This window comes from Molossus molossus, unplaced genomic scaffold (assembly GCF_014108415.1).
Source record: "Molossus molossus isolate mMolMol1 unplaced genomic scaffold, mMolMol1.p scaffold_m16_p_5, whole genome shotgun sequence".
Lineage (NCBI taxonomy): Eukaryota > Metazoa > Chordata > Mammalia > Chiroptera > Molossidae > Molossus > Molossus molossus.
The window spans coordinates 49,679,709-49,699,358 of NW_023425388.1; the positions used below are offsets into that span (position 1 = coordinate 49,679,709).

The 19,650-nt window shown below is 39.0% G+C and overlaps 1 protein-coding gene across 9 annotated transcripts in view; it reads left to right on the top strand.

Moving 5' to 3' along the window:
• Positions 1 to 19,650, top strand: part of VPS8 (VPS8 subunit of CORVET complex) — a 268,778-nt gene that overhangs the window by 140,388 nt on the left and 108,740 nt on the right. For all 9 annotated transcript variants that reach the window (XM_036243939.1, XM_036243937.1, XM_036243938.1 and 6 more), the window contains 2 exons: positions 5,023 to 5,112; positions 9,312 to 9,358. In XM_036243939.1, coding sequence (XP_036099832.1) covers positions 5,023 to 5,112; positions 9,312 to 9,358 — 137 coding nt within the window. The remainder of the gene's footprint in view (positions 1 to 5,022; positions 5,113 to 9,311; positions 9,359 to 19,650) is intronic.

Below are 19,650 nucleotides of genomic sequence, written 5' to 3' on the forward strand. Positions count from 1 at the left end.
GTTTAGAAAGATCAGAAATGTGAACACATCTTATGTGAAACATCTGGTGTGAAAGAGATACAGTCAGTCATCAGATGTGTGGTCTGAAGTAATTTCCACACTTTCATCTATAAGATTGAGAACATATATATGTTATTTAATGTTACGATATTTCTGCTAACAACAAGATGAATATATCTTGATGAAAGAACCCAGGAAAACCTTCTCCTACTTTGAGTTATATCTTTTTTCCTTTAATCATTTTGTATTCTTTTTTCTTTCATCATCCCCTTTAAGTCTCTATATTTACATTATGGCGCATTCTTTATTTCACTTAATCTGCATTATGCAGTGGTTTGAGCACATGGACTCCAGACATCCAAAAATGAAGCTATGTCTCTCTGCATAATGTGAAACGTGATGAATTAATCAATGAGCAAACAAATTACTCAGCAGAAAACTCATACTGGAGAAGCAAGAAGTATTTTTGCTACGCAACAATTATTTCTGCTGACTTTTTCCAACATCTGCACATTTTTTTCGTCTTTAACTTTTTAATATCTCTTAAGACCACAATTATAAATATATAGACTTTTTGTTAAAGAATTTCTGTGGCTTCAGTAATGTAAATAAAGTCAATATTAAATATGTGGGGGTAAAAGTCCTCATAATAAAGTTTTCTAACAGTGTATACAGTGTATAGATTTGTGGTTCTTAACACTTCTGGGGTCATAGACCTCTTTTGGGAATCTAGTGAAGTATTTGGACCTGAGCATGTGCATAGATACATAATTTTGTTTACACTTTTGGGGATCTGCAGACCCCCTAAACCCCTTTTAGATTGGATCTGTGTATTACAGTTATAGAATCTTTAGTTTAATTGGTTTTCTCTATATGAACATAACATGTATCATAAAAATATTTTTTATTTTTAAATATAGAAAGTACCCCAAAAAGTACATAAAGAAAATGTAAAGTTTAATTTAAAAATAAAACATCTGAGGCCCAGATCAAGAAGTAGACTTATATTCAGTACCCCAGACTTCCTGTGTAGACTTCCTATATGTCCTTTCCTGATCACAAGCCCCTGCCTCCCATAATATCTCCATTATCATGTATTTTTTTCCTGATGTTTTCTTGCCTTTCTATATATTGTTACTGCATATGCCTGTATCCCTCAAAATTTATATTTTTGTTTTGCCTTTTTCTGAAATGTATGTAAATGAGGTTGTATTTTCTTTTTTTCTCAATATTTTGAGAAGTTTTATTATACTGTGTGGCTGTAGTTTATTTTTATTGTTATGTAGTATTTCATTTTATAAGTATATCATAGTGTGTCCATTCTACTGTTAGTGGACATTTCAGTTGTTTCTAGTTTTTGACGATTAAAAATAGTCCATTTATAATCATCCTTATATATGTGTCTGAGCATATCCACATGCATTTCTCTAGGGCAGTGGTTCTCAGTTTGATCCCCAGTCAGCATTATAGCTTCAGCTGAGAACTTGATAGAAATGCAGTTTTAGTCTTCACACCAGACCTACTGAATCAGAAACTCTGCCAATGGGGCCCAGCAGTATGTCTTAATAAGCCCTCCAGGTGCTTTTGAGGTATACTAACATTTGATCATCTCTGCTATAAGGCCTATAATTGCCAGTTAATTGGGATAAATATCTTTTCCAGATGCTGTCATTGAATGAGATTTTCCTTAGGCTCTATATCCTTGCTAGACTTTAAAATTTGGAAAATCTAGTGGATGTGTAATGATATTTTATTATGTTTTAAATTTATATAGCCTTACTTACTAAGGAGATTGATAGACTTTTGATGTTTATTGGCCATTACATTTCCTTTCTGTACTGTGCCTGTTCAAGTCTTGCCCATTTTTCTATTCAAATGTCTCCTTTACTTATTGATTTGTATGAGTTCTTTATGGTAGTATTTTTCAGTGATACATGTTATGAATATATTCTCCCACTCTATGGCTTTTTTCCTATGGTTCTTTTAAAGAAAAGTTTTGTTTTTTTAAAGTGGTCAAAATCATTAATTTTTTCGTTCTGCACTGAAGGAGAAGTCCTCCATATTTTTGTCTAAAAGCATTCTTGTTTTGTTTTTCTTCCACCTTTAAATCTTAGGTTCACCTGAAAGCAGTTCTTGTATATGGTGTGAGGTGGGAGTTTAATTAATTTGTTTTAAATATGGGTGCCCAATTTTCCCAGCAGTTATTTTAAAGGTTGCCCCTCCCCATTGCTCCACAGTGCTGTTTTGTCGTAACTATATCAAGGATCTGTATGCTTAGTCTGTTTTAATGGGCCCTCTTTTGTTTTATTGTCTGTTGTCTGTCTCTGCATCAGTACCTCACAAGTATTTTATTTTATTTATTTTTAATTGATTAAAACATTTTTTTAAATCCTCACCTGAGGATATTTCGCCATTTATCATCAGATAGAGTGGGGGAGGGGGAAGAGAGAGAGAGAAACATTGAGGTGAGAGAGACATCAATTGGTTGCCTCTCTCACGACCCCAACCAGGGCCAGGAACCGAACCACATCCGAAGTACGTACCCTTGAAACTGCAACTCTTTGGTCCACAGGCCAACACTCTAACCACTGAGCCAGACCAGCCAGGGCAACTTTTTATTTTAATTGATTTTGAGAGAGAGAGAAAAACACTGATCAGTTGCCTCATGCAGGCACCCTGACTGGGAATCAAACCTGCAACCTGGTATGGGCCCTGACCAGGAATTGAACCTGCCACCTTTTGGCGTACAGGACATTTCTCCAGCCAACTGAGCACACCAGCCAGGGTTCTCAGAAGTATTTTAAATATTGTTGCTTTATAATAAGTCTTGATATCTTTAAAAGAGTATTGGTTATTCTTGATCTTATATACTTCCAAATACATTTTGGAATCAGCTTGTCAAATCCCATCAAAAATTGTTTTAATCTTATTGTTTTTTTTGTAAAATATGTTTTTATTGGTTTTCAGAGAGGGTGGAAGGGAGAGAGAGATAGAAACATCCATCGGCTGCCTCCTGTACATCCCTTACTGGGGATGGAGCCCGCAACCCAGGCATATGCCCTGACTGGGAATTGAACTGGGACCTCTGAGTGCACGGGATGACGCTCAATCCACTGAGACACAGCAGCGGGCTAATCATCTTATTCTGACAGGGACTGCAATGAATCTAGCAATCATTTTTAATGTAATTGACATCTTTACAATATTGAATCTTTCAGGCTATGACCATATGGTATGATCCCTTTATTCAACATTTTCCTATAAAGTTTTATAATTTTCTCGATAGAGATTTTCCATCATTTGCTAGACTTACTTTCACAACTATATTTTTAGCATAACAATGCTATAGATATTTTTTTCATTTCCAATATAAATATAATGTTCACTATAAGGATTTTTATGGAAGTCTTTTATTTCTAGTATATTAATAGTTTTTTATGAAAAAAATGTATCACCTTTTCTCCCTTATTCAATTTTTGTGATAAATTATTGATATTAAACCAACTTTAAATGTGGATAAATGCAAATTGATCGTGATATATTACCCTTTTTATATATTGTTGAATTTTGTTTTTTTAAGGATGTTTGTATCAGTGTTCATGATTAAGATCTATAATTTTTCTTTCCTTTATTATATTGTTTCATTCGATTTAGGTATCAAAATTTTGCTAGCTTCATATAATAAGCTCTGAAGCAGTTTCCTTATTCTGTTCTCTGTAAGAGGTTAATTAATGTTGGGATTTTTCTTCCTTTTTTTTTTAAATTTTGTTTTCTTTATTGATTTTTAGAGAGAGAGAGGAAGGAAGAGGGAGAGAGAGATAGAAACATCAATGAGAGAGAACATTGACTGGCCGCCTCCTGCATGACCCCCACTGGGGACCAGGCCCACAACCTGGGCATGTGCCCTGACTGGGAATCAAACCAGTGACCTCTTGGTGCATGGGTCGATGCTCAACCACTGAGCCACACCATCTGGGCAGGATTTTTCTTCCTTAAATGGTTATTAGAAGTTATAGGTGAATCTATTTGGGCCTGGAGTTTTCAATATGGGAAGATTTTTGACTATTCAGTGCAGGTTTTCTATTACTTAAGTCAGTTTATTAAATTATATTTTTCTGGGAATTTATCTATTTTGTCTAAATTTTCATTTGTGGTATTGATTGGTTGTGCCGTCTCTATTTTGAGATGTGTTATATACAAGTAGTATAAACTAAAGTTATTTTATCAACTCATTATTATTAATCTACAAATACTAATACAAAATTATTAGATATATCATGAATATTACAGTCACGCTAACTTGTATACTTTTTATTTGACCATATACTGTGTGATCTATAGTTGGTCTTTGCAGTTAGCGATGTAACGTGCAGTGGTAAGGGTAGAATAGTAGGTCACAGAAACCAAGTGAGAAGAGAGTTCCAAGAAGAAAAAGATAGTAGTGTCTAGGGCAGTTTCAGGAGAGGGCAAATTGGAAGTCTTTGATTTTTTAAATAGGTTTTGTTAACAGTGGTTACTTAACAGCAGTCCCTGTTAGTCTCATTTAAGACTTATGACCTTCAGTTGATTTCTTAAGACACTTATAATTTCAAAACCCATCAGCCCTCCAAAGTAAAGTTTTAGAATTCTTAGCCAGAGAAATTACAACTATTTCCTTCTTCTTCTTCTTTTTTCATCATGCTCAAGGGTGAAATTCACAGACAGGGAATTTGAGGAGCTTTTGTTCCTTCTGTTCATCCTGCAGATAACATGGCCCAAATCCAGAGTTCATTGCTTTCACTTTCTAAGAATTCTGAATTACCTTTTATATCACGATCTGATTATTTTACATGGCAAGTTTTTAATTTTGCTCATTTACAATGTGCCTTTAAATTGAGGCCCTCCATCAGGGTCTTCTGAAATGCAGTGTAGGAGCTCACGAAAATGTTGAGGTAGGTTATCCTGCTTCACATCTATGGGAATTCTGTTGAAATTAACATTAAAGATATAACAACTAGATTTTGTCTTTTTTTTTCACTCTAGGAACTTGTGTCCCTGAAGCCCTGTAAAGCTGCAGAGCTGGTTGCTACTCACTTTTCTGAACAGATTGAAACAGTCATTAAAAAACTGCAGGTAAATATTGCAAATATATATCAGGAAGAAACATCTAGTAGAGAGACAATATTGACTCTCCACCTAAGAACTTTTGATTGTAGTAATTTCTTCAATTAATAGTTGCCATTTAATAGTAGTTTCTATACTGTGTGTGTGTGTGTGTGTGTGTGTGTGTGTGTTTGTACAGTTGTGTGATGACTTCTGAGTCTGGAAATGAGAGAGTTCATCTTTGTTCATAACAAATGTTAACACCACAGAACATTTTTGGAACTAGAACCTGTTCCTAGGCTAGAAATTGTAATACACAGACGATCCCTCCCCTATCCAGCCCCTCCTTTTCTTTTGCTATAGGAACTAATGTCTTAGTCTCTTTGAGGTTCATGTCATTTATTCAGACTTTTATCATCCTCAAATGGGCTTTATGACTATTGACCTTTTCATGGATAAATCTTACCTAGAATATAGCTCTATTTTTTTTTTTTTTTAAATCCTCACCCGAGGACATTTTTCCATTTTTTGTTCAGATAGAGCGGGAGGGAGAGAGATGAAGAGAGAGAGAGAGAAACATCGACGTGAAGGGACACATCGAGTGGCTGCCATCCATACGACCAACCAGGGCTGGGACAAACTGCAACCGAGGTACGTGCCCTTAGCGGGAACCGAACCCGGGTCTCTCTGTACCACAGGCCGACGCTCCAACCGCTGAGCCAAACTGGCCAGGGCTAGAATATAGCTCTATTAATACTGAATATTGAGATTCTCAGTTTGAAGTATTAGTTAATGGACCTAGTATTCCATTGTCACTACCATAGCAGTGCTAATAGTCAGTTTTGCTCACTACCCTGTGGCAAAGGGAAGAGAGCAAAAACAGCGATGTGAAGCACAACCCAGAGTCTTCAAGTAGCAGTGATAGCAGTAGGGGATAGGTGTGCAGGATAGAAACCAGAGCAGTGTGTGGGAGGCAGCTAGCATGGCAGACAAAGATAAGGAATTCATTCATTTAAAAATCGTGGCCTGACTGTGTACCATAATGTAGTAGGCCCTGGGAGGCACAAATAGGAATACAATCTTTTAAAATTTTTTCTCGAGCAGAGAAGCACTTACATAAACACTATGATGTTATAAATGCCATAGCAGACATATGTGGAAAGTGCTGTAGGAACAAGAGGAGTGACAGACTGTGAGAAAGTCAGACAGGTGTTTCCATGCATGCCTGGACTGGGTCTTGAATGATGGATCAGTGTTCAAGGCAGAGAATTGAGAAGGGCTCTCTAGGTAAAGTGTTCTATGTATGTAAATACTTGAAGTTATGAAGGAACATGCTTATTCAGGGGATGGTCAGGTCTGTGTGAAGCCTGATGTGGTGGGGACAGTGGTGGAAGAAAACATTAGATTAAGTTATACAAGGTATGTTAGACGGGAGGAGTTAGAGTATAGAGGCTGGAAAATAAGTTTGCGGCCTGATATTAAACAATCATATATAATGCAAAGCAATGAAACTGTATCTTTTATATACTAGAGTATTACTAAAGTTTTTTTTAGCAAAGGAATGACAGCATTATACTCATTTTATAGGAAATTAACTCTGTAGTGTGGAGAAGGGGCTGGCAAATAGAGGAGACCAGTTTGAAGGCAGAAGGTCCAGGCAGGAGCTTGTGAAGACCAGCACTAGATCAGTGGCAGTGGAGAGGACTGGTTCAATATATGACTGTGAAGCAGAATGTATGGGGCTCAGAAATTAGTTAACTGTGATGGAGGAATGAAAATGACTCCCAGGTATCAGGCTTGTTTGTCCAGGATGCAGTCCATTAATTCAAGATAAAAACTGTTTATTAATTCAATAAATGTTTATGTACCTGCTGTGAGCTGAAATATTCAGTGGTGAGGATACAAAAACTTAAATGTATCCTTGTGTTCGAGGAAGAAGACAAATAAGCTGAAAGATGACTCTAGAATAGTTTGACTTAAATGATGACAGAGCATTGCCTAGGCTACTTAGGAAGTTCATGGAGGGTCATGCAGTCCATTCGGTGAGGGGAGAACAGGAAACATTTCTTCTAAAACTACTCTCAACCCACAGAGCTTTTTACCCCTTTAAAAGTCAACAATTCTGGTGAATCTTCTCACCGATAGGGTTTTATTGTTTAAAATGTAAGGTTATCCATTGCAGGATTTTCTTTTTCCAGTAATCTCTAAAGATATTTAGAGGCAGAGAGGACAGGTAAATGAATATATGTAATATCATTTATCAGGCAAATATGTAAAAGCTAAAGTGTTGCCCTGGCCAGTTTGGCTCAGTGGTTAGAGCGTCCGCCCATGGTCCAGAGAGACCCAGGTTCAGTTCCCACTAAGGGCACGTACCTCGGTTACAGTTTGTCCCTGGCCCTGGTTGGGTCATGTGGGTGGCAACCACTCAATGTGTCTCTCTTACATCGATGTTTCTTTCTCTCTCTTCCTCCCTCTCTCCCTCTCGCTCTATCTGAAGATGAATGCAAAAGTGTCCTCGGATGAGGATAAAATAAATAAATTAAAAAAAAAAAGAAATTAAAAAAATAAAAGCTGAAGTGTCATGTATTAAAAAAAAGGTGGCTATTTGATGGACTGTTTGTGGAGCCTTACACATTTATTTTTTTAATATATTTTTATTGATATTTAGAGAGAGAGAGGAAGGGATAGAGAGATAGAAACATCTATGTGAGAGAGAAATATCAACAACTGCCTCCTGCATGCCCCCTCCCCTCCTGGGGATTGAGCCCACAAACCAGGCATGTGCCCTGACCAGGAATCGAACCAGGACCTCTCAGACCATGGGACGATGCTCAATCCACTGAGCCACACTGGCTAGGCTTCCACTTCTTTTAAGGAAATGAAGTATTTCTTTTACTGCAGAGCTTTATTGATTGTGCAAGAGAATCCCACGCACATTTTATAAAGTGCCTTTACTTTTGATGACAAGAAGTATGCCTGTGACCTATTATTTTCAGAATTCTTGAAATGATAAATTAGCCAGAATATTAAGTTATAACCAGAAGGAAAGTCGTGTAAAATAAAACAAAGTGACAGGCCAGGGAAAAGATAAAAAGTCAAAGATTGATAAATATATTTACAATGTCATATTCTGTTATACTAATCATATTCAGTTTTGAGAGTCCCCTGCTTATTATAAATGAAGTTTGACTGTGTCAACAAAGTAAAGAAAAAAGAAAAACTAAGCTATAATAATTTTTGCTTAGCCTTCCTCAGAATTTAGAAACATTTATATTCATATAGTATTCTAAGGCTTATCTCATCTAATTCTCACCTCTACCCTGCACGAAGGCAGAGAATATATTGTTGATCTCTTTTTAATTTTTATTTAAAACATTTTTTTTCTTTATTGATTTGAGAGAGAGATGAAGGTAGAGGGAGAGATAGAAACATCAAAGAGAGAGAACACTGAATGGCCGCCTCCTACATGCCCCCCACTGGAGATTTGGCCCACAACCTGGGCATGTGCCCTGACCAGGAATCGAATTGGCGACCTCTTGGTGCATGCGTCGACGCTCAGCCACTGAGCCACACCAGCTGGGCTGTTGATCTCTCTTTTAAATAAGTAAACTGAATATTTAAGAGAGTCAGTGACTTACACAGAGTCATATAGATTATTAGTGGAAGAAACAGAACCAAGATTTCATGGTACATTAATTGCTAACATATTGCAGTTTGCCATCTCTTCTGTAGCTGATTATATTGTGGAGTCAGTGGGCTTTTCTGGTGGTGGTGGTTATCTGGGCTTCCAACTTTCACCCTACCTAGATTAACTATCTCATGGTAAGCCATTGTCACAAGAAGGACCAGGTGTGGCAATGTGAACTCATTAGTACAGCCAGAATTCACTGTCAACAGAGCAGTTCAGAGCACCAGCCATTCCTAGCATCCTCATGCTAGAATTGCACTAGCATTTATCTCAGAAGAGGCCTTTTGGATGGGGGGTAGGGAATAACAATGTGTTTGTGTTTCTTCGGCACTCAAAATTGAATATGTGACTGTTTAGAATTACTGAGAGGAAATGATCTCTGTATGATTCTTTAGAATTTCTTAGGTCTGTGTAGAGGGCTTAATGGAAATAATCATAGGCATGTGTGCATTTTAAAGAGATATTCTAGAATAATTCTTTACTACGGCATAGTTTGAAGAATTTGTTTTAATATTGTATTTTTTATTGTTTTTCTACGCAGAACCAGGTTTTGCTTTTCAAATTTTTACGGAGTCTTCTTGACCCAAGGTATGTTGATAACTTTAGTTTTTCATAATACATAGATTAGAAATCAAAGAAAATAAGCTGAAATTCAGAAACTGGTTCACGGTATCCAAATAGTATGCTCAGCTCTTGAATTTTAGTATGAGTGGGAGTAATAGTTACATAGATTATATCAAAACACATAATATGAAAATAGATTATATCTTGAAGGAATACTTTTCATTTGAACATGAGCATACATGGTGAGCTAATAAAGTAATTCAAACAAAATAATGAAGTCAGACCACAAAGATACGTTTCACAAGGATTTTGATAACCAGCTAGCTTCCTCTTTCTGTCCTAGCTTCACTCCTTCCTGTTCCTTATTCCCTGCTGCAGCAGGTCGGTGGCTTTGCTTCCCAAAGCCAGCTCCTAGTCCCAGCCCATCTCTAAATGCCTTACCGTTTAAATTCTCATTTGAAATGTTTATTTTAAATAACCGTTCCTGGCTGTGTAAGGAGGAAAGTTGAAATATTTTTCTAAGTGCTACTTAGTGGTACTCATCAAACAAAAACTAGCCCAAGGAGATGATGAAATTAGTAATGAATTTGAAAGCAAAGCAGCTCTGCATGGTAGATCTTAACATTTTGTTGTGACAATGGAGTACATTGGGAGTTGAAGATAGTAACATTTAACAGCCTCCAGAGTGTGTCAGAATCACCTATGTAACAAAAATATATAGATGCCTGGGCCCAACCCCACAGAATCACTGTGGGTGGGGATATTTTTTATGTACACCTAGAGTTAAGCATCACTGGGTAATATTCCAGGATGAAACAGCTTTCACATCAGACATACAAACTTTCAAGTTGCATTATAATGTATACTGGCCATCATTTACTTAAGTGATCATTATATCAGTTTTGGTTATTCCAGTATTCTGTACTATTTTCAGATATCAAAATACCAGTGATTTTGTTAATTATAACAGTTTTTTTTTTTTTTAAATCTTAGTCACTGAAACATTGAGCAGGCTGTGCCATATTTGAATGTAGTCATTCCGTTGTGCATATGCAGATGTTAGAAAAGCAGTTTGCACCCAGTTCAGGACCATTTCAAAGTATCTGTGTTTTAATTCCCTGTTCTCAGAATGTTACTGAAGCTAGACTTGAACTTTTTTCTGTTAATCATTTGTATTTTTCTGAGAGCCAGTTTGGGCCTTGGTCTACTTCTAGAATTAACAGATGGCGATTTCGTAGAATTGAAGTTGGGAGCGGGAGGATAGGAGGGAAGGAAGAGAGCTGAAAGAGGGGTGGGGAGAGTTGTGGCGGGGAGGGGGGGGGGTTAGAGAAGGCCGAAGGACTGAGGAGGACTGCGCCAGCTGGATGAGGAAGGAGGCACTCTGCCTCCATCCAGCCCTCTCCCTGGAGCCTGAGCACCTCTTTCCCCACGACAGAATTCCTTCTGTTTTCTTCAGTTCCAAACATATCCTCTTAAGACAGTGGTTCTCAACCTGTGGGTCTCTGCCTCTTTTTTGGGGTTGAGCAACCCTTTCACAGGGATCATCTAAGACCATCAGAAAACACATATTTCTGATGGTGATTCATACAGTAGCAAAATTACAGTTATGAAGTAGCAGCGAAAATAATTTTATGGTTGAGGATCACTACAACATGAGGAACTGTATTAAAGGATTGTGGCATTAGGAAGGTTGAGAACCACTGTCTTAAGACTTGACTCCTCCTCTCCTAGGATCATTTATTTTAACCAAGTTCTTTTTCCCCAAACGTCCTATCTGGAGACACTCAAGCTGGAAGGACAAAGAAGGTTCATCTTTGAACTTGGTCTTTTGTCACATGTAAGAAAAGTAGTATAGAAACCAATGGTGACCAATTCTACTTTTTGAAAAATACCAATATTGGGTAACATAAATATATAGTCATTTTTCCTGATGTTGCAATCACTCCTTAACTTAAACTTCACAGTAGTAAACATGGCACATCACAGGAGTTTCATAGGTCTTCTGTGAAAAGTCTTGCTCTGTTACCACCTACACCTAGGTTTGAAAGATGTTAACTAGGTAAGACCCTTTAAGAGTATTGTGAAAGTTGTTTTGTTCACTAGCAAACCACAAATATGTTTACATTTACTCAGTATGTTTTATCTCTCTGAACTAACCCTAACCCAGGATAATTACTCTAAATTAATTTGTCACAATTCTTCCTTCCTGTCATATCAGTTTGGCTACAAGGTCCTCTCTTACCTACTTCAGAGAGAAGCATTGTACCCATACCTCTTCCTCTCCCTTTTCCTCTCTCCCCAAAAAAGCAACATGACCTACAACGTCCTCACTTTTGACAACAGCCTAGTTGGCAGCTTCACTTTAGCTTAGCAGAAATTAAGGGCTGACAAAGATTTTTTCCTTGACCAAACTTTAGTCAGGCACCTCTGAATCTTCTGCTTGACTGGTCTGACCTTGGGCTTTCATCTCTATCCTCATAGAGTCTAGTTTTTAGCAGGAATCCCCCATCCTCGATATCTGATCACCCAAAATATCTGTCCAAATTCTTCCTCCTCTACCCACCGCCCAAGTAATATCTGATCACCCTGGCCTGCCTTCAAGAAGAATCCTGTTAGGTTAGTCTAGCAAAGAATTACCCCAGATTCTTAGTTATTTTTCATCCATTGACTGCCTCCTCACCCCCTAACCCCATCCCAGCTGTACTATAAATCCTCCCTTGTCCCTGTTGTATTTGGAGTTGAGCTTAGTCTTTCCCCTACTGTCGAAACCCCATTGCAGTAGTTTCTGTACCTATCATGATAGTCCAAATAAAATATCTTTTAACAGGCATCATGGGTAATTTTTTTCTTTTTCAGAACCTTGAATTAATAAGACTGATTCTTTAGCTCCACCTTTAAAAAGAGTTCACTTTTGCCCAGCCAGTATGGCTCAGTGGTTGAGTATTGACCCATGCACCAGCAGGTCCCAGGTTCAATTCGCAGTCAGGGCACATGCCCAGGTTGTGAACCAAATTCCCAGTGGGGGGCATGCAGGAGTCAATCAGTGTTCTCTCTCATCGATGTCTCTATCTCTCTCTCCCTCTCCCTTCCTGTCTCTCTAAAATCAAAGAAAAAATTAAAAATAAAATAAAAAGAGCTCACTTTCATATCGATCAATTTCCAAGAAGTAAAAGATGTAGTGTTCAGGTTTGAGCATCCTAATCTAGAATCCATTCTGTTTTATCCTTTTACTGTGTCTTATATAGGAGGCAGGTGTCAGTTTACACAATGCTCCAAATTCTTTTGTAAATTGGATGTTTGGCAGTTCAATATATCATTTTTATATAAAGAGTATTTTAAATTATAGTACCTCAGATTAACCCATTAAAGCTTGTTTAACCCACAATGTAAATCTATAATACCAGTCCAGGGGAAGGAAAAGATTGTTTCCTTCTTCCCATTTAGGTTCTTGGCTGGACCTCTGTAACAAAAGACAGATTAAGAAGAGAAAAGCATATGAATTTATTTACTGTAAGTTTTACGTAACACCGGAGCCTTCATAAGGAAATGAAGACCTGAAGAAGCAGTTAAACCTGAGTGTTTTTTGCCAGGTTTGATAAAGAGTAGAAACTCAGCCCTGGCCGGTTTGGCTCAGCGGTTAGAGCGTCGGCCTGCGGTCCGGAGAGACCCGGGTTCAGTTCCCGCTAAGGGCATGTACCTCGGTTGCAGTTTGTCCCCAGCCCTGGTTGGTTGTGCGGGTGGTGACCACTCGATGTGTCCCTTTCACATCGATGTTTCTCTCTCTCTCTGTTCCTCTCTCTCCCTCCCACTCTATCTGAACAAAGAATGGAAAAATGTCCTCGGGTGAGGATGATAAAAAAAAAAAAAGAGTGGAAACTCATGGGAAAGTGTGATAGGACCAAAGGATGTGAGCCAAGGATAGTGTAGCGGGGGAAATTGAGCAAGGCTTGTTTGTTTGGATTCCTCTCAGTGTCCCTCCATCCTCAGAGATAAAGGAGCTCCTTTCCTTCAGGTATAGGGAGAGCACCTCTCACTTGAAAGTTTTATGATATTCTTTGGGGTAAAAGGGGAGGTCAGAGAGTCCTTTCTGCACCCGGCATTTCTCAAATTCCTTTAGTTTAAAATATTCAGTATGGCCCTGGCCAGTTTGGCTCAGGAGTTACAGCGTCTGCCCATGGACCAAAGAGCCTCAGGTTCAATTCCAGTCAAGGGCACATACCTTGGTTGTCGTTTGGTCCCCAGTCCTGGTTGGGGTCATGTGGTAGGCAACCAATCAATGTGTCTCTCTCACATCGATGTTTCTCTCTCTCTCTCTCTCTTTTCTCCCCTTCTCTCTCCCTCCCTCCACTCTATCTGAAGGTAAATGGAAAAATATTCTTGGGTAAGGATTTTTTAAAAATATATCCAGTATGCCAAAGTGCCATATTTTGGGGTAGCATGTCCTGAACCCTGTCACTAGTAACTGACTGAATTCCGAATTGAGGGAGAGGATCGAGGTTAAGAAGGCTGAGTGCAGAGTGAGTAAGGAGGAATAGCTTCCTGAGCTAGCCTTAGACAAAGTTTTGATCATGGAAAGTTTGCCTTTGGTGTTCTTTGATCTCTGCTCCTTCTACTCTACTCTCTTCCTTCCGGGCATACAGGATACACAATATTCTTCAGGCTCTCCACTTCATAAGCACACGCAGATATACAGTATTGTTCCTTGGTAGATTTTTTTTAAAAATCCTTACTTAATGATATTTTTCCATTGACTTTCAGATAAAGTGGGAAGAAGGGAGAGAGAAAAGCATTGATGTGAGAGAGACACACCAATTGGTTGCCTCCTGCATGACCCCAACCAGGGCGAGGGCTTGAACCCCAACTGAGGTATGTGCCCTTGATTGGAATTGAACCCTCAACTCTCTGGTCCTTGGAATGATGCTCCAACCACTAAACCAAACCAGCCAGGGCCCCAGGTAGAATTTTTTTAATCCAAAAGTAACTTCTTCCATGATGCCTCAATCAAAACTTGAATTACTTTGGCAGTTTCTATATTATATGACATTTTTACAGTGAGAATATACAAGTAACATATATGTACAATGAAACACACACACTGATGAAAAAATATTTTTCCAGTACCCATTGATCTCTAGGGTAAGGAGAAAGCAGGGAGTATGGACTAGTTTACAATAGGCTCTGATTTCCCGTCCCATTTTAGCTTTTTAAAATGGGTATGCTTGTGCCCTCGCCAGTTTGGCTCAGCAGTCAGAACGTCGGCCAGCAGACCAAGGAGCCTGGGGTTCAATTCCCATCAAGGGCACATGTCTTGGTTGCGTTTTAGTCCCCGGCCCTGGTCAGGGTCGTGAGGGGGGCAGCCAGTTGATCTGTCTCTCTCACATCGATGTTTTTCTCTCTCTCTCTCATCCTCCCACTCTGTCTGAAAATAAAAAAATGGGAAAAGAACCTCAGGTGAGGATTTAATTAATTAATTAATTAATTAATAAAGTATGCTTGTATGCCCTGGTCATTTTGTCTCAGGGGTTAGAGCGTCAGCTCATGGACTAAAGGGTCACTGGTTCAATTTTCAGTCAAGGGCATGTACCTGGGTTGCAGGTTTGATCCCTGCACCAGTCAGGGTCATGTGGGAGGCAGCCTATCAATGTGTTTCCCTCACATTGATGTTTCTTTCTCTCTCTTCCCCCTCCCTTCCTCCCTTCCACTCTATCTAAAAATCAATGGATAAAAATTTAAAATTTAAAAAATGGGTGTGCTTGACTAACCTGAAGTAAAGGATTAGAGTCTTGTTAAGTACTAGAAAACTGAAATGGGAAATTGGAGAGTAAGGAAAAAGAGATTTAGTGTTGACGTAAGACTGTCCAAACCTGTGTTAGCGTAGGTGGTAGATATTAAGGAAGGAAGGGAGCAAAGGGAATCAGACATTATTAAACATTATAAACTAGGGAGCAAAAGCTTGCTTCTATAGGAAGTTACAGCTGCTACACTCCCCAGGGGACCACCAGTCCATTCCCTGCAGATCACTGGGGAAGGGACAAAACTAAAGGGGGAGGTAAGCACGTGCACAAGAGCCAAAGTGGTGACCATAGAGGCCTGTCTAGCCTGGGAAATGGTAATGGATTGGTTAGAAGGTAGACCCAGTGCAAGCCCGAGAAATATTGGGAAATTGATTGGCTATTTTGAAAAAGCGCTTGATCCTTCCAGAGGCTGAGCTAATATAATCCCAGCTAACTAAGAGCTCTCTCTCGCACCTGCCCAGTAACATGTGCTCACCCCATGTGCAGTCACCTGGGGCCTGCACAGACCCTGTGGACCCCAAAGGGCTAAGCTTTACTGTGGCACAGGTCTGGACACTGGCCCTATTTCTGGGCCTGATGAAGGCAAATTGGATTTTTTCCATGGTGGGATGGACGGAAATGGGACATTGGGAATCCAGGAGCACTCCTTTGATTTTTTATTTGATGCTACAAATAAACCTTACCACACCACAGTCTTCCATATGTGGGTCCCTGGAATGCTTTCCTTGAGATCCCATGAAAGAACATGATTTCCACTGCCAAGATCTGTAGAGAATTTTTCTAAGAGGTTTTTTTGAGCCAAAACTGACTACCGTTGCCATGTAATAAGGTCTCAGATGCTTCAATAAATGACAGTTTCTCACTTCTTTTTATACATTTGGAATAAAGGAGGAAACTATAAGGAAGATTACCTGAAGGAAGGAAAAAAGCAAGGTGGGGAAATCTCCATGATTGGATTATAGGATAGTTGAGATGATGTGCTCCCTTGAGGGTGGTTACGCCTTCCTTGAGGGTGGTTACTCTGGCATTTCAAAGGTGTGTTAACCTAGATGCACAGGAACATACACAGGCCTTGCTTGAGGCAAAGGTAAACCTTTTAGTAAAGAAGTTATGGGCCTGGAGTGTGACTACCCACCATGATCTTCCCAGGAATTTATGATCAGATCACCTGTGAGGTTACTTTCGGGCCCAGAACTTGTCAGACTTACTACAGAAGCCCCTTTTCATTCACAATAGGGATAAAAGAATATCAAAAATAAGTAGACTGGCCCTGCCTAGCAGTTTTCCCTGGCAGACAGCTTCAGACTATTTTTGCCTTTCATTTTTCCCTTTTTTATTCCTCTGAAGCAATACATTTTTTTGAAGATCCAGGTTTATCCTCCCCATGAAGCTCCTATGTAAGCATTCTGGAGAGTAGAGAAAATGACAGAAAACAGTGATTTTGAGACAGGGATTGCCTATGTGTCATATTGGAATATTGCATATTTGACTTGACATTTACGTGTATTCATTGAGCTGTTTTTGAGGGGGTAACTTTTAATTTTGTCAACAGCATTTTGTTTGTTAATTCTTACCTGAGGATATTTTTTCATTCATTTTTATATGGAGTGGGAGGGAGGGAGGGGGAGAGAGAGAAAAAGAGAGAGATTGGTGTAATTGGTTGCCTCCCCCACAACCCTGGCAGGGCCAGGATGGAACCTGGTGAACTGAGACCCTTCTGTTTGCTGGCCAGCACTCTAACCACTGAGCCAAACTGGCCAGGGCATGGCAACAGCATTTTTTAATTTTTATTTTTTTTCTTAATCCTCACCTAAGGATATTTTTCCATTGAATTTTAGAGTGGAAGGGAGGGGGAGAGAGAGAGAAAAAAAAACAAAAAACATGGATGTGAGAGAGACACATTGACTGGTTGTCCCAACCAGGCTAGGGATTGAACCTGCAACCCAGGTACATTCCCTTGACCAGGAATCGAACCTATGACCCCCCCCCCCCCCCACACACACACACACGACATTTTTAAAGGAACAAACCTTGTAGTTAAATTCTAGGTATATTTCTCTGTTTTCTTTGCCATGTAAATAATGTCCTCAGTAGAATTAATTGACCTACAAAGATCAATTGGTGACATCTGTATGTAGAAAGATTAGGTAGTTTAGAGGGGAGGAGATGGAGGTTAATCTTCCAGAGGCAAATTATTTGCCTGAATTGAGACCCCTAGTTTGAGAGAGAAAGGAGTTGCATCTTCTTCTAATTCCCTTCTGTGGGACAGCTGCTACATCAAGCCCACCCCACCCCCACTCCCTGTGTGCATTCCTGCTGGCCAAGAATTCTCACAGGAGTTCTGATATATTTACATCCAGATGCAGGTCAGTCCTTTGTGCAGTGGGGATGCTTGAAGGATAATAAAAAAGGACACTAATGGTTTTTGTGAGGCTATAAGCGTCACAAGAAATGAGGAAAATGTTCAAGTATATTTATATTCATAGTATTTTTCTCAGTATGATTTTCTTGGTAATGTCAACTTAGCCTTTGTTAACAATGTCCTTGGAGGCCTCTGAAATATATGGTATGATTTTTCTCATACAAGAATACATATAAAATGTCAGATTATATTTCTGAGTCTTTAGTCAAAGCAAAGTAAAAATTGAACATTGCTAAAAGTGTCTTTGCCAAACAGCAAAACATAGATTATGGAAATTGTTGTACATTCGATTTAAGTTGAATCTGTCAGTGTTTCTGTGTACAATTTTGAAGGGACATTTTAAGATACTGACACAGTGTTGAAATATTTAAAAATTTAAAAATTAGAACATTATATGTGTTAATGAACTTTGACATATAAAAAAAATTTCTACTTTGATGAATGCCTGTCAGCTTGGACAGGCTTACCACTCGATATAGCATCTTTGGTTAGTATTTTGCCAGCAGCTCAAATTCAACTTTGTAAATTCTAATGCATCATCATCTCCTAATCTCTAGACTAGATAGATAGATAGATAGATAGATAAATAGTTTTCATGTATTTATTATATTTTTTATTCAACAATTCTTTATCATGAGGTTATTATTTGCTAAGTGCTATGTGAAAGTTTGAAATGGCTTGCTTGAAATTATACTTGCTTTTAGTTTTTTATTAATTTTTATTTTTTATTGATTTTAGAGGGAAAGGGAGAGGGAGAGAGAGATAGAAACACTGATGAGAGAGAACATCGATTGGCCGCCTCCTGCATGACCCCCTGGGGATTTGGCCCACAACCTGGGCATGTGCCCTGACTGGGAATCGAACTGGCGACCTCTTGGTGCATGGGTCGATGCTCAGCCACACTGGCCAGGCAAAATTATACTTGCTTTTAAAGCCAAACCTGTTTTTTTCTTCTATATTTTCTCTCTTAGTAAATGGCATTATCTGCCCATTTATTTCATTTAACAATTTACCGAGTAAGTACAGTATAGTAAGCACTGTGACAGACACAGGAGATAAATGATTAATAAGATGGGGCCTGACTTCATAAAATTTCTATTCTGACCGAGGAAATAGACAAGGAAGTAAGCAGTTTTATTATAAGTGAATTTTGAAAAATCGTGAGTGATGAATTTTTCACTTTTCTTTATCCGACTTCACTTCACCTTCTCAGCCACACCACAGAGAACCAGTCAGTCATCAAAACTCTACGTCATGGCTGTCTCTTCTGTGTGAGTCCTGTTGTCCAGCCCGCTACCCTGGTTCAGGCACTCAGCATCTCCCTCCTGGTCTCTTGCTGGTCTCCTAACCAGCCTTCCTAATTCTACTTCTATTTTCCAACAGATAAATAATGATAATGTCTACTTTCCCCTTCTCACAATTCATTCAGTTCCCATTATTCAAGGTAAAATCCAAACTCCTCATGGTGTACAGGCCCTTCTTGATCTAATTCAGGCATATCCAGCTTTAAACTTTATTTTCTCATTCTGACTTTTCTCTTTTCCCCTTTATTCTGCAGTAGTACTGAACTAATTGGTCACAGGGTACACTGCACAGTGTCATTCCTCCCTCTGAATGTGTTCCTCCCTCCTTAGCCCACTTTGTTCATTGGACTGCAGTTTACCTAGTATATATTAAGAGCTCAAAACTCACACATGTGCTTTAACCCAGTGATTTCATTTTGGCAAATATGTTTTAAGGAAATACTGGGGAAGAAAAAGTAGTTAATATTCAAATATCTATATTAGCATTTATATAGTGAAAAAGCAGTTTTTAAGAGTGGTTGGGGGATATAGCTAAATAAACACTAAGGTATATGAGTATAACTGAATACTAAATTGCAAACATGGCTATGTAAATGTAAAAATAATGCCAAACTGCCCTGGCCGGTTTGGCTCAGCGGTTAGAGCGTCGGCCTGAGGTCCTGAGAGACCCGGGTTCGGTTCCCGCTAGGGGTGCGTACCTCGGTTGCAGTTTGTCCCCGACCCTGGTCGGTTGTGCGGATGGCAGCCACTCGATGTGTCCCTTTCACATCGATGTTTCTCTCTCTCTCTCTCTCT